This window comes from Bacillus rossius, assembly GCF_032445375.1.
Source record: "Bacillus rossius redtenbacheri isolate Brsri chromosome 4 unlocalized genomic scaffold, Brsri_v3 Brsri_v3_scf4_2, whole genome shotgun sequence".
Taxonomy (NCBI): domain Eukaryota; kingdom Metazoa; phylum Arthropoda; class Insecta; order Phasmatodea; family Bacillidae; genus Bacillus; species Bacillus rossius.
The window spans coordinates 1,027,472-1,041,389 of NW_026962011.1; the positions used below are offsets into that span (position 1 = coordinate 1,027,472).

Consider the following 13,918-nt stretch of genomic DNA (forward strand, 5'->3'; position numbering starts at 1 on the left):
TTTTTTAACGTCTTATCATTTCTACCAAGCCCGACGGAAACTGTTGTTTAAAGGCTTGTTCTACTTATCAATTTATTTATTTCATTTTATTGTCAAGAGCATTATTCAGTGGCTTTCCTGTATTTCACCTGGGGTGGGAATGCACGGACATTTCACCTCACGAATACGACTCAGGCATGCCAGAACATGGACATAATCGTTTTATTACAGTTTTTGAAAAGTAAATAAATTTGGCAATTGAATGTCTGATCGCGTACCAAACGTTAAATGAGAATTATTTGTTCATAATATGTGTAATATTAAAAAAAAAATCACAAATGTCATAGGTAGTTATAACCGTGCTGAGAAGTATATCCTGTGGGTTGGAGTTGCAGGCGCGTCTGCGAAGTGAGAACCGCAGCTCGCAAGGACAACTTGTCGAGGTACCGTTACGTTGCACTTTCTGCCTTCCCTTCCCGCCCCGCCCTCCACCCCTCTCTGCCACAACTAGAAAACTCCCACCCCGCGTCATCGTTGCTCTTTGCAACAGCGCAACAGTCAGAAGATGTATAACCGGGCCATGTCAGGGAGTTTACAGGCCACGAAAGTCACGAGAAAGTAAGGAAACCGGAGGACTGTTCAAGAAAGTTACGAAAAAGTCCCGAAATAAACAGTAACAGATGAAGTCTCGAAACTTTTAATTTTCAGCAGTTTTTTACACATCGGTTCAAGGGTGCGTGCGATGATTGTACAATCAAAATATGTAACTGCTGAAATTGCAGCAAATCAGTGGGATTTTTAAAGAAAAAAAACTGTCAGAAATGCTTTAAAAAGAATCAAAATTGAGAAATTTTGACTATTTAAAACGGCAAATATGGCTGGTTTTCTTTAGATTTAAAAATTTCACGTATAGACTTTATTTAAGTAGTACGAAACTGTTAGGAGATTATCATATACTATGCACAGGCATAATACGAATTTGCAAATGGTAAATATATTTCCTCTGCGTCCATGGCCAGAGAAAATTGTTGTATTATAGGAAATGTTCTACGTATGGTAAATTTCCTATGTAATGTATAGGTTAAAGACTTCCATTAGCAGATTATTTACAGTGTAGATAATGTTTCGGGTCTTTTGAACAGCACAGTAAACGGAGCGCAAATTCTTAAGGCGACCAAAGACACTATGGAAATGGCTAACTCGCAACCTTGTGGTCAGAAATTTTACTACCTGGCCCGAGCGCCCCTTAGGTACATGATTGGTATTCCTGCTGGGAAATTTCATAACTGGAAAAATTTATTTTTAGGAAATAGCGAGATAGGTCCATCATTGCGTAAAATTCAATTGTAGACCATTGCAGAAACAGTTTGCCAGACGACTAATAGTTGCATTGCTGTTTTCACCATTTTGACATTGCGTGGTGCTACTTAGCCAGTTTTAGTAAAACACAACTTGATGAAAGTCGCGCTTACTCGTAAAGGTGTCAGGTGTGTCATTGCCATGTTTATAAATTTTACTAGGAATTATGAAATTTAGTATGCATGTTCAAAATAAAAGTGTGAACTGTGTTTTCAGGATGTGTTAGATTGTATATTTGTTCTGTGAGAAAGTTGTACTAACCTTACAAAAAATTAACAAAAAAAGTTTTTAACTTTAAATTTACTATTTAAAACATTTTGCGGCACAGACAAATATAAATATTTTTCTACACTGACGACCCTTTGACGAAATTTATGCGCACTCAAAAACTAATGTTTTTTTTTTTGCGGGAGAAATAACGTTTTTTTGTTTGTGATAAACGGTTGCCACAAATAAACTATGTCGCTAAAATGGGATAGTTTTGGGATGTCCACAGAACTGTGTTTGGCCTGACCTCCGTGGAACAGTTTTTTGAAGCGCAAACATCAGTGAGAGGAGTTTCTGTGTTTGAATCCCGGGCAAAGCCTGTAATATTAATTTATTATATCTTGTAAGCCTTAAACTTAACTAGCCAACCAGAATATATATTTAAAAAATGGAGCGTTAACAAGCTCAGAAGAAAATTTAAAAAAAAAATTGTTTGAGTTTGTGTAATATGAATTACCTTTTTTTCTTCAGGTGCTGTGAAACTTCTGAAACGAAGCGAGGTGGCGTAACAGTATATAACGCTGAACTCACATTCGGTGGATCAGGATTTTGTATCCCGAACCATCCTGATTTCAGTTCTCCGTGGTTCCTGACAATTTTCCAGGGTCGAAGCCTTACTTGATGAATGCTTGCTGACGCGATGCTTAGTCCCGACTGGTTGTTCGCAGGTGAGGCGCCGAGGGCAGATGGCACCGGGGCGCGACGCCCCCCTCGCGCAGGCAACCAGCGGGTCCCCGCTCTGACGGCCGAAGAAGCGTCTCTGGCAGCCGGGCGACGGTCGCAGCGATGTCGAGTCCGGAGAGCGCGCCGGCGCTCGAGATAAGCCACAAGCCCCAGCAGAGCCACGACTCGGGCGCGTACATCGACTGGAACTCGGAGGACTCGGGCAGCAGCCCGATCATGATGGCGGCGGACAGCAACGTGACGGGCGAGTTCGTCACCGTGGTCGCGGTGGAGAGCGGCGGCGACCCAGGGTGCGGCGAACCCGCGGACGACTCCGAGGAGGGGCGGTTGTCCCCTGAGACGCCTTTCGTGACGGTGTTGTCCATAGGGGACGACGTCCGGAAGGCCGAGGAACCGCCGCAGAAGATCTGTGTCAGCGTGCCCGCCGTGGACGATGCACCGTCTCGCCCCACCAGCATACAGCTCGGTCAGACGGGCGACGACGTGAAAGACAGAATTGAAGAGGTGTTCGTTTACCGCCTCCCCGGGGAGAGGCTGGGCTTCGGCCTCAAGTTCGAGGGTGGCACTAAGACCGCCGAGAAGGTGCGTCGTCTGTTCATCCAGTCGTGCGCGCCGGACAGCCCTGCGTCGCGCGCCGAGTGCTCGTGGGGACGGCTCGCAGACGGCGACGAGGTGCTGGAGGTGGACGGGGCCCCCGTCGCCGGCATGACCCGCGTCGACTGCGTGCGCTGCCTCAAGGAGTCGCACGTGGTGCTGCGCCTGACCGTCAGGCACTCCACCGAGCGCACCAGCCCCACGTCCCCGGTCGTCGTCAGCGCCGAGATGAAGAAGAGCAGTACGCCCCCGCCCCCGCCGCCCATCCCGCCCAGAAAGATACCCAGGAAGCCGCCACCTTCGCCAACCAAGATCAAGCCCCCGCCGACCAGCGTCGTCGTGCCGCCGAAAGGCTTCGCGGACGCGGACTACGTGAACATGGAAAGCGAAACACCGACGAAAGAAAACACGGACAACGCCGCGGAAACGAAACCTCCTCCCGCCACGTCTACCCCAAAACTCCAGCAGAGGTTCCCCAAGATTCCCTTGAAACTGAGCCTCTCGGGTTCCCCTGAACTGACCAGGGGTCTGGGTAGACGTGCCGCCGCCCTCGACAGCGTTCCGTTCCCTCCGGAGGCGGAGGTGTACCTGGATCTCTTTGCGCTGGAGGAGATGAGCCGGTTGAACGGCGAGTCCGAGTCCGACGACACGGGCAGCAGCATCTCGACGGTGCTGCCGACCACCTGCAACTCGAGCTTCTCCGACCTGCGCTCTTCGGCCTCCTCCACGTGCGACGCCGTCACCCCCTTGTCCACGCCCGGCGGCATCGACGTCACGCGCGTCCTCGACCCCTTCGAACAGCTGGAGCGCGAGCTCGCCGCGACCGGAGACGACGACTTCCTGTTCGCCAAGTTCGTGAGCTCGCAGCAGCCCGCGGCCGCCACGTCCGAGCAGGTGACCGTCGTGGCGGGCAGCTCGACCACCGTCGTCGATGACGAGGCGCTGGCGCTGCAGCCGCCGCTCAGCTTCCAGGACGCTCCCTTGAGCTACGGCGACGAGAGAGTGAACTCAACCCTGAAAGACGTCGTCGATAAGATTAACGAGCTGGAAATTATGAGAAGCGAAAACGCGCTGGAAGATAGAGATGAGCAGTACGATTCTGCTCGAAGGCAAACGGAGTCATTTTTAGCTCACGAGATCGAAGCAAGCGCTGTTTACGGGCACGCGAGCACCGAGTCTCCATCAAACGGCTCAGCACAGACGAACGCAGAGGTGAAAGCCGAACATGTCGACATCCCCGCGCTCCCGCCCAGGCCCTCGCCGCGGAAGGACGCGCCGGCCGGCAAGTTCAAGTCCGGCAAGAAGCGGCCGCCCCCGCCGCCCCCGCCGAGGGGCGACCGCCCCCAGGCGCCGCAGCCCGCGCCCAGAGACGCCCGGGGCGACGAGCTGGCCGCCAGGATAGAGAAGATGTTCGACATGGAGCTGAGCGAGGCTCCGCCCAGTCCCGCGGCGTCGACAACCGGGGAGGTCGACTCCGCCGGCGACGGGGTCGTGATGCCCGAGGTGGCCATCACCGATGTGCCGGAAACATCGCAAGAAGAGACTCCTCTGGACGATCCGCGGGGGAAGGTGGAGGAAGTGCCCACTGGCCCCGACGAAAGCGACCACGAGAAGAACTGTGACCGCGCCGAAGTCGACCTGCTGGATAAGGAGGACCTGCAGGTGTCGCTGGTGGACTCGGAGGGCGACGACGCGCGGGTCTTCGAGGACGATGACGAGGAGGACCTGCTCCCTCCCGGGTTCGAGGACTGCGCCATGCTGTCGCCGTCGGAGGCCTTCTTCCCGTTCCGCTGGACCATGACGTCACACCTGGCCACCATCGGCGAGGCCGAGGAGGAGGACGAAGGGGAGGCCGCGTGCGGCGGCGAGCAGTCCGTCGTTCCCACGAGGTGAGTCCGAGTTACATTTTATTAAACTTTAATTATCTGTATTAGTAGCGAGTTACTTAATGGGAACACTATCATAAACATATCCACAAATAAAACCACAACAAAATAGGAATACATACTTTTAACTGTGAAAAAAATACTAGTTACCTTACAAAATAGGTATGAAAACAAAATTACTACTAAGGAACGAATAAATATTAATATGAGGAAAAAAATTAAGGCCTAGGCAATAATTAGGCTTTTACAACAATCACAATCACACTAAAACTTTCATACTTCAAATTTTTTTAAGCATGCAAATGCTGTAAAAGTTAACTGAAATAAAACATCAAACGATATTAAACCAAGAAAAAGAAAACTGGGGACATTGCAGTCATACCAATTAAACAATTGAACTAATTCGAACTGAGATTTCTATATTAAGTAAGCCGTACAGTGGTCATGCCAAATAGGTGTTTAATTCGTATTTCTAAGGCAAATACTTGTTCCTCCTGGATTTTAATCCAGCCCAGCTATACATATTTATTCCCAAACGAAAGTATTAAACAAGTCTAAAACTTAGGTTTAACATATCTCTTTTTATTGTGTATAACGATGCCAAAGAAGATGAGAATTGCAAGATTTTAATGAGTTGCGAACCATTGTGACAGTAAGTAACCTGATATAAATGATTGTAAGTCACACCCAGAATAGTATGAAATGCCTCAGCGATAAGGTCTCCTCTCTGTGACGTAATTTTCCCAAAAGACATAATCCATTAAAAAAATTGATGCTATGGAATTTTTTTGCCCCCCTAATTTCAAGACTCCAAAAAATGTTATATATATAAATTTATTACGCTGCTCTTCAACTGAATAATAGATTGTCAATAACCAGATTTACAAATACTCACCACAAGAAAGCTTTACCAAGATTTAATCTTCGTAGCGTGCCAATTAGACATTTGGTCACTTAATCAATGCTCGCGTTAAGATGATGGATCAAGTGATGTAGGTAAATAATTTTCCTGTGTGGGCAGTGATGTCAATTTACATGTAAACTACGCGAGGCTCCTTTACTGAACCAATTTAGGCAAAAAAAAAATACAAATTAAAATCTTTTTAGACTTACAAAATAACTTTGCAGCATTGATTTGTGATATAAAATTTACATTAACGAAAATTTTTAACAATATTTAAAAAGTAAAAAAAAAATTAATTATATAGACAACATGGTAGGGAAGTTTTATTTATTTTCTCATTTCAACTACAGGTTTCAAATAAAAGTTTTATATAAAAATGATAAGATTTACAAATAATTTGTACGGATTTGATAGTGTTCCTACAAAGAGAGTTATAAACTTTTTTTTAAATTCTACTCCTTTTCCACCCCCTTGCAGCAATGGATCATCTAATAAAAAATTGTTTCAGACAAAAGTTTTAGATAAAAATTATAATATTAACAAATAATTGAAATTATTTCGATAATGTGCTCACGAAGGGAGTTATTAATTTTTTTTTGGTCCGCCAACCCTTGTTTTTTCAACCCCTTGCAGGTATAGTTGGTCGTATCAATAATTTATTCAGACAGAAGATATTGGTATTACACCTACAAGTTATAATACGTTCAAATGGATGTGATATTTTACATATTGTGGGAGTTACAGCGATTTGTCCGTTTTCAAAAAACCTTCCTTATTTCCACCCCTTTTGTTGGATATTGCTCATTAACGAACTTGACCGAGATTTTCCATTACTATATAATGTATTTGTTTGGAAGTGATTTGTGAAAACTACAGCAGTTATCATCGTGTCCATAAAAATTGTGATACACACACGCGCGCGCGCTTACTTTTGAGTTGACGATTTTTGGGGTCTGTGGACAAATGAAATGAAAAGGTAGGGCCTATATAAAAATTTTCCGGAAGTCGCTTCATGTTATCGGCTAAAATAGTAGTATTTCTTTGAAATCTTCCTAATAGAAGAAAATAATTGAAAATTTTATTAGACTTCTACCTTAAATCGTTGTAAAGTGTCACGAATTGTCCTTTTAAATATCCCTTGTCATTCAGGTGATGCATCCAGAATGCTTTTTGTTTCTTTTTTCGCCATTTTCAACACAGGCCTATATTGCTAGTAATTTAGCGTAATTCATTTAACGTCCTACTGCAGCGTGAAACGAAACGAGAGTGATTTTTAAAGCGTGCATATTGACAAACATGTCAATAACGTTTTAATTTGGCCAGAGTCGGATTTTAACGAAAGATTTTTTTTAAAATTATCTTACGAATGAAATAAACCTAAGATAAAAATATATATAGGAATCTACCATCCTGCACTCTTATGTAATATCACGTGAACCAGATTCATATGAAAAAAAGTTTGAAAGAAGTGAATTAGCACGTTGCTACAGAAAATCCATGACAGCATGGTCAGACCACATGGTCAAACATCAGACAGACGCGACTACAATATTTGGCAGGGCCTATAATTTGAAACATGCTCAAGTTGAATTCATCAGAACTGAAATCAAGCATGAGTCAATAGTTTGGTTGTCATGGTATAGGCTTTGACGACGCCATTAAAAATAACTATTAAATCAAAGTAAAATGATATAAATAGAGTGAAAGGTACATTTTTGATTGTAAATTGTAATTAGGTCGCATATGCGTTCGTAGGAAAAGTGAAAATAAAATTCTGAAATCTGACCGTTTATTGGTCTGTGCTGCGCTCTATCCGCCGCGAGAACGGTTACACTGATGCCCAGGCTGGTCTGCTACCTGGCGCCCATCGGAGTAACTACGTGCATAAAGTGGCGTTCCTTATTTTGTCTGTCTCAGCGGGCTCGATTCTTTGCTGTTACTTTTACGTAATTAAATAATTGAAAACAATATATTAAATATAGCTTAGGTACTAAATAAAAAAATAGTGAGTCAATTGCATTACTTCATAATTAGTCCACGAAGTAGATTTAGAAATCAGGCGTGTGTGCAAATTTCCGAAGATATTATCTTAGATTATTGAGTACTGTATTGTCTGTCTGTCTGTCGCCAGCCCAGGTTAAAATTTCTAATACGGTTTGAGGTAGTTGGTTAATTCACCGCCGCAATCGGTATATATATTCAAAAGTATTGTGGAGCACATATTTTGAAAATACTGTGAAAATAATTCTTAAGAATTGTTTCTCAGTAAAATTTATGTCGTTTACTTTAAAATTCCTATATGCGAGCGTTAGAATATGTCCTATTCAAAGTCAAGAACTTTTATTTGTGTTTAAGTATCATGAATGTAACTAGGTTTTCACTAGAGGGCTATACTGTTTTTATTTTTCAAATTATTCATTTATAGGTATGCAGACAAAATATATTGGTATTACACCTACGAGTTATAATACGTTCAAATGGATGTGATATTTTACATATGTGGGAGTTACAGCGATTTGTCCGTTTTTCAAAAAACCTTCCTTATTTTCACCCCTTTTGTTGGTTATTGCTCATTAATGAACTTGACCGAGATTTTCCACTACTATCGACTTCTCATAACGATAGAGGTAGCGTGACTTTTTTTTGTCTGATTTGAGTCATACAGATTTGTTGTAATTGTATATTTTTCAATGTATATAACAACTTGCGACCACTGAATCTTACAACAAAAAAATTTTGTAATGCAATTAAATTGTTTTTTTTTTGTTTTTTTCTGCTGAGATGTTATAATAAGTAGCTTTTTAAAGAAATATATTTTCAAAAAAATATTTAAGATTGCAAAAAAAAAATGTTTTATTTTTATGTTTTATTTTTATTTTTTATTTACTTCTGGGTGATATTTATACTAATTACATATTTTTTGCTTAAAGTTTTTCCTGAAATACAACCGTTTAGGAAATATTATTTTGAGAATAATGGAACACGCATAATTATGAGTGATAAATCCTGAACGTTCAGTATATTTACATGTTTAGTAAACAAACAATTTCCTGTTGTGTCCAAAATATTTCCTGAAGTTATAAAGAAGTATTCCTAAAGCATTGTAGCCCGTGGCAGATATATTTATTTAATAGCTTCCCTAGATACAAATAATGTTGCACTCGTCAACAACTCAGGTACAAACAAGTTTATAGTTCTGAATTTCCCTTTCTGAAATATTTTTCTTAAGAATCTTTGTTGAATATCAAATCGTTGAAATAATAAAGATTTGATGGTATTTGGGATTTAAGTTTTGATCGGTCTACCTGTACTATACAAAAAAGTTTGTGATCCACGATAAAAGTCAGAATAAACAATATAATAAAAAAAGTATTTACAGCAACCATGTCATTAAAAAATATTATCGGTGACTCATTGATAGAAATTTTTAATTATAACAAATTTTGAATGTTTGAATTTTTCTTTATGATTTTGTTTAAAATCTTTACGATAGTAAATTTCTGTTCACTTCGTTAGTGTTGAACTCATAAAATGTGCCATTTAATAATTTTGAATTTCAGAATGTAAACAGACTAATTAACGTCCTTTATGACAAATTGATTTCAGCAATATTTGAATGTTAAATGACCATCTTTTTTAAAGCGTGTTATTATTTTGTTTAACGAAAGTCCGTTTTAATGTTCAGAGAACAAAATTTATCAGGTTATTCTGTTTGCAGCGCCTTATAACTTTTTTTTCGCTTTCCTTCAATTTTGCATCCGATCATTCAGTAATAGGTACATTACTTGTCGTACGTTCCTAACCAGTTGACAGTAACTTTGTAGAACATGTACCCTTCTCTTAATACTAAGTTTTCTCGAATATAACATTTCATATGTCTCCAGGTATTTCTCTCTCTCTCTCTGTCTCTCTCTGTGTTGTGTGTGTGTGTGTATGTGTGTGTATATGCATATATATATATGTATATATATATATATATATATATATATATATATATAGTAATCGAGGTATTTACTTCTTCCAAGCAACACTACATAATTTTTTTATTCATCTCTTAGTTAAAGTTGCTAGAACGAATATATTTTTTCTTATTAAGGCTGTGTTGGTAATGGATATTGTTGTGTTTACCTTCTTGGTGCATTGGACTTCTTTCGTCAGCGAGCTTTTTAAGTAATGATCTTCACTACCTAGATTATTTTTTTCACTGTGGATCTCCATTACATACATTTTCCCTTTTACCACCCACTTGTTTATGTGTTCTTAACGGCGTGGGGTTCACTCCACTGTTAGAGAATTCTGCTAGTCTGCGCTAGTGGTACTGTCCAGGTAAGAAAGGTCGCTCCTATCTCCGTCTTTCTCCTGCGCGGAACGTCTCTTTCTATTAGGTGTGGGCATTCCAGGGTGAAATAATCCCCGCAGTCCCGCGAAAAGAAGGGGGGCGGGCTGCTGTGTTGCCAAACGTAAACTCTAGCAGGTAGAGACATTCCTGGAAGCGAGGTCATTATCCCTGGTCTCTCTCGTTCGAAGATGACAGTCGTCTGCTTTACTTTTTGCTGCCAGACGAGTCAGGCACTGGCTTTCTGTGAGAAACGCAACAGCTTTCGAAAGAGTGGTGAACACGAAAGCAATAAGGAAATGATTGTAGGCCTAAATTATATTATATTAAAGATATATTTGTTTGCGAAAGCCTAAACGTTTAAACGGATTTAATTTAAGAACAGATAGCCCAGAAATAAAAGACCATAGCAAATACTCAATAATTTATTAAATGACTTTCAGCAGGGCATTTTATTTCCTTACGATTCAAACGCATGGATACTTTAGCCACGCAGTTAGTCAGTATTTCGATTAAATATTTTTAATAATGTTTTATTGTGGTATCAGGTTCTTGAAAAAAAGCTTTAACAGCAGGAATGTTTAACAAAATTTCCTTCAGAAATGTAGTTGCTGTAAATAAATGTACAGCTGCATATGGTTATATGCTTTGATTTATATACAAGCATAACAATAAATCGTTACCAGATACTACAATCATTGGTTTTAAACCAAATCAGTTCTAAAAATAGAGTTTTTTGTGATGATATTCTGTCCATTTAAGCTTTTTGAACACTTTTGAAATCAACCCTTGAAAATATATCTGCCAATAACTGTGTATAATGTAAAATTGTCTAGTAAACATCCTGTAAATTTGACAATGACACCACAAAAATAAATTTTAGTGCATTAACATTGTATAAAAGGTGTAGACTAATATTTAATTTGCCTGCTCCTGTAATTCGTTTGTGTTTGCTTTATGTGAACAAGAGTAACAAAATTAGTAGTATTTCAAGTTTGTAAAATATTTTAACTTTTCTCGTGATAGATGTATGAAAACAAGTCGCTACGCGAAGTACAAAGTCAGTTTTGCTACAGAGAAGAATTATACAAAACAAGATGAAGAAGATAGTAAGCAAGACTTTCAAAAGGGTTCAGGTAAACCTGAACACACAATTTTAAATTTTGTAACTTATTACTAAATAAGCACTACAAAATACGCAAATTGACACACTGTGAAAGTATTGTGTGTTCTCAATATAACTAATATTACATTGCGTATTTTAACCCAAACCATATTGTGGATATTTTACATTTGACATACTTTGTAAGAAAAAACTAGTTTCAACGATTTAATATCCGGAGTCAAAACACCCAAAATCAATTGCAAATTCATAAATTATAATAACTCACCGTATTTGTATTTTGTAATATGTAGTTTCTGTAAGAACAAGCTATGCTTATTCTTTGAGGAAACTCGATAAAGGCAAGTTTAATCTCAGATTTGACTGCCAGGGATAATTTTATACTGAATAACATAATTTTGAGGGGTTGAAAAAAACAAGGGTTTGAAGACTAAAAAAAACATAGCTCCCATTATATGCACAACTTCGGATCTGGGCAAATATTTTATTAATCTTATCATTTTTATCTAAAACATATTTGATTAGAATAACTGCTTTTGGGAGGATTTAAAAACATAGGGAAGCATTATGAAACAATTCATACCTCCCTCAGTAAGAACACTATCAAATCCGTTTGAATATTCTTGTAAAGCTTATAATTTTTAACTAAAACTTTTGTGTAAAACAATTTTTTATGGGATGAACTAATATTGCAAGGGGTTGAAAAACAAGGGTTGAAGGACAAAAAAAAATCACAGCTCCCATTGAAATCACAACTTCGGATCCGTGCGAATTTTGTATTAATCTCATAATTTTTATCTAAAACCTTTGTCTAGAACTTTTTTGATCAGACGAATATGTCTTTTTTTAAAGGGATTATATATATAAACTTCCTTAGTGGGAACACTATCACATCCGTTCAAATCGTGTGTAAATATTATTATATTTATCCAAAACTTTTGTCCAAAAATCCTTGATAATACAAACCATTGCTGCGAGGTATTAAAAAAAAAAAAACTATTGTTTGAAACGTGAAGATTAACTAAAACATATTTACCATGTACTCTATGGAATTAATGTTTGTACTGCAGGGAGGTAAAATAACAAGGACAGAAAGATAAATAACACAGTTAATACTTTTTAACACATATTTTTATTAAACTTCAAAAACATTTTTCTACAACTTGTGGCTGAAAGAATTTTTGATAAAATAACCAATAAAAACAGGGTTTGCAATTTTTAAAAAAGAATAACTTACAACAGTATCAGTTTATCCAAATTTTTTTTAACTATCTTAATATTATCTTAAACCATGGTCCAAAGGTTTTATATTTTTATACGAACATGCATTAGTGCCAAGGATGAGAAGTAGAGTTTGAAGGTTAAAAACAATTACATAACTACTTAGTAGATATAATATTAAATTCGTTTAGACATTCAGTGCTGAATGCATTGAGTTGAGGAAAAACATTAGAAACATTTTTGGTGTATGGAATACAAGAAAATGTTTAATCGATAATTGTCGAATATTGGTGAACTTATAATAGGGTGTTATGTACATTGAGTTTTAAAAATGTTCCAGGAGTTTATTAAAGTATCCAAATCATTTCCACTTTGAAATCTACCTTATGCCTGTAGGCTTTGCCGAAAGGTATTTTTTTATGTGTTAGGTGTAATTTAAACCTCTAAGCTTAGCTGGGAGCCTTATAATTAAATGTTTATTAAGTTATGCAAATGAAGTTCTCCAGAAAAGTATTTTGTACTATGTGTGGTTGTTAACTTTATGTACAGAATAGCCAGTTCCATAAAGAATAAACGAAGGTCCTGTAATGATAATTTGAAAGTTTTTGTCACTAACTTGTAATTAAAATATGGCATGACTTTTTTCTTCAGTGTTTTTCAATGCAAGGTTTATAAACGTTTTGGGAAATAAGTTTTAGGATAACATTTACTTTGGCAGTTTTCTCGCATTCTTGTATATAAAAACGTTTTCATATTAAACACTGCACACCAGTAATTGATTGGTTCAGTGTATCTCCAGCATTGATATTACAGTACATTGCAATAAATCTTCATGAATGTAAAAATTAACACCACCCCACAAAAAAAAAATAGAAATGCACCGGAGTGTCGGACACAAACGTTTTCGCTCTATTGTGCAGCGCTAAGTGGTAACGTATGGCATATAGTAAAAAAAACACAAATGTCAAATAAACTATTTTAAATATTATTTGCTCCGGGCATATAATCAGCTTTAAAATTCATTGATGACATATATTTAACTTCAAAACGCGTGTCAGCTGTTTTTAATTATGACAAGAAATATGTTATTTTTAATATGATTCAATTCGGCAACATAGGGCTATCTAAGTTCAACAATAGTCATAAAACTATATCAGCCCTAGAAAATGGTTTTAACAATTGGAACGTGTGTTTAATACAGTTCAAAGTGAAAATAGACATAATTACAAGCAATAATTATAAGACCCATAAAATACATCCATTTAAATTATCAGTATAACATTTCGAGAAAATTATTCTGTAAGAGTTTAAAAAGTAAGCCGACAAAATTATTTTTGACATCTCAAAATCATAAAAAAAGATTGTAGTAATAAAGAAATTTATCCGGTAATAAATTACCTTGTGATAACCACATTTAATTTATTTTTTGGTCTCTTAACTAAATTTTTGGTAGTAGGTATGCATATACTATTTCTAAATATATGTTATGATTTTCACAGTAAATGAACGAGTGCTACAATTTTTACTGCTAAATAAAATCAAACTTTTTATAATAATAATAATAA

The 13,918-nt window shown here is 38.3% G+C and overlaps 1 protein-coding gene across 2 annotated transcripts in view; it reads left to right on the forward strand.

Annotated features, from left to right (window-relative positions):
• LOC134542200 (uncharacterized) overlaps positions 1-13,918 on the forward strand; it is a 1,033,251-nt gene that overhangs the window by 238,251 nt on the left and 781,082 nt on the right. For both annotated transcript variants that reach the window (XM_063386263.1, XM_063386264.1), the window contains exon 2: positions 2,274-4,772. In XM_063386263.1, the coding sequence (XP_063242333.1) occupies positions 2,392-4,772 (2,381 nt within the window). In that variant the 5' untranslated portion in view covers positions 2,274-2,391. The remainder of the gene's footprint in view (positions 1-2,273; positions 4,773-13,918) is intronic.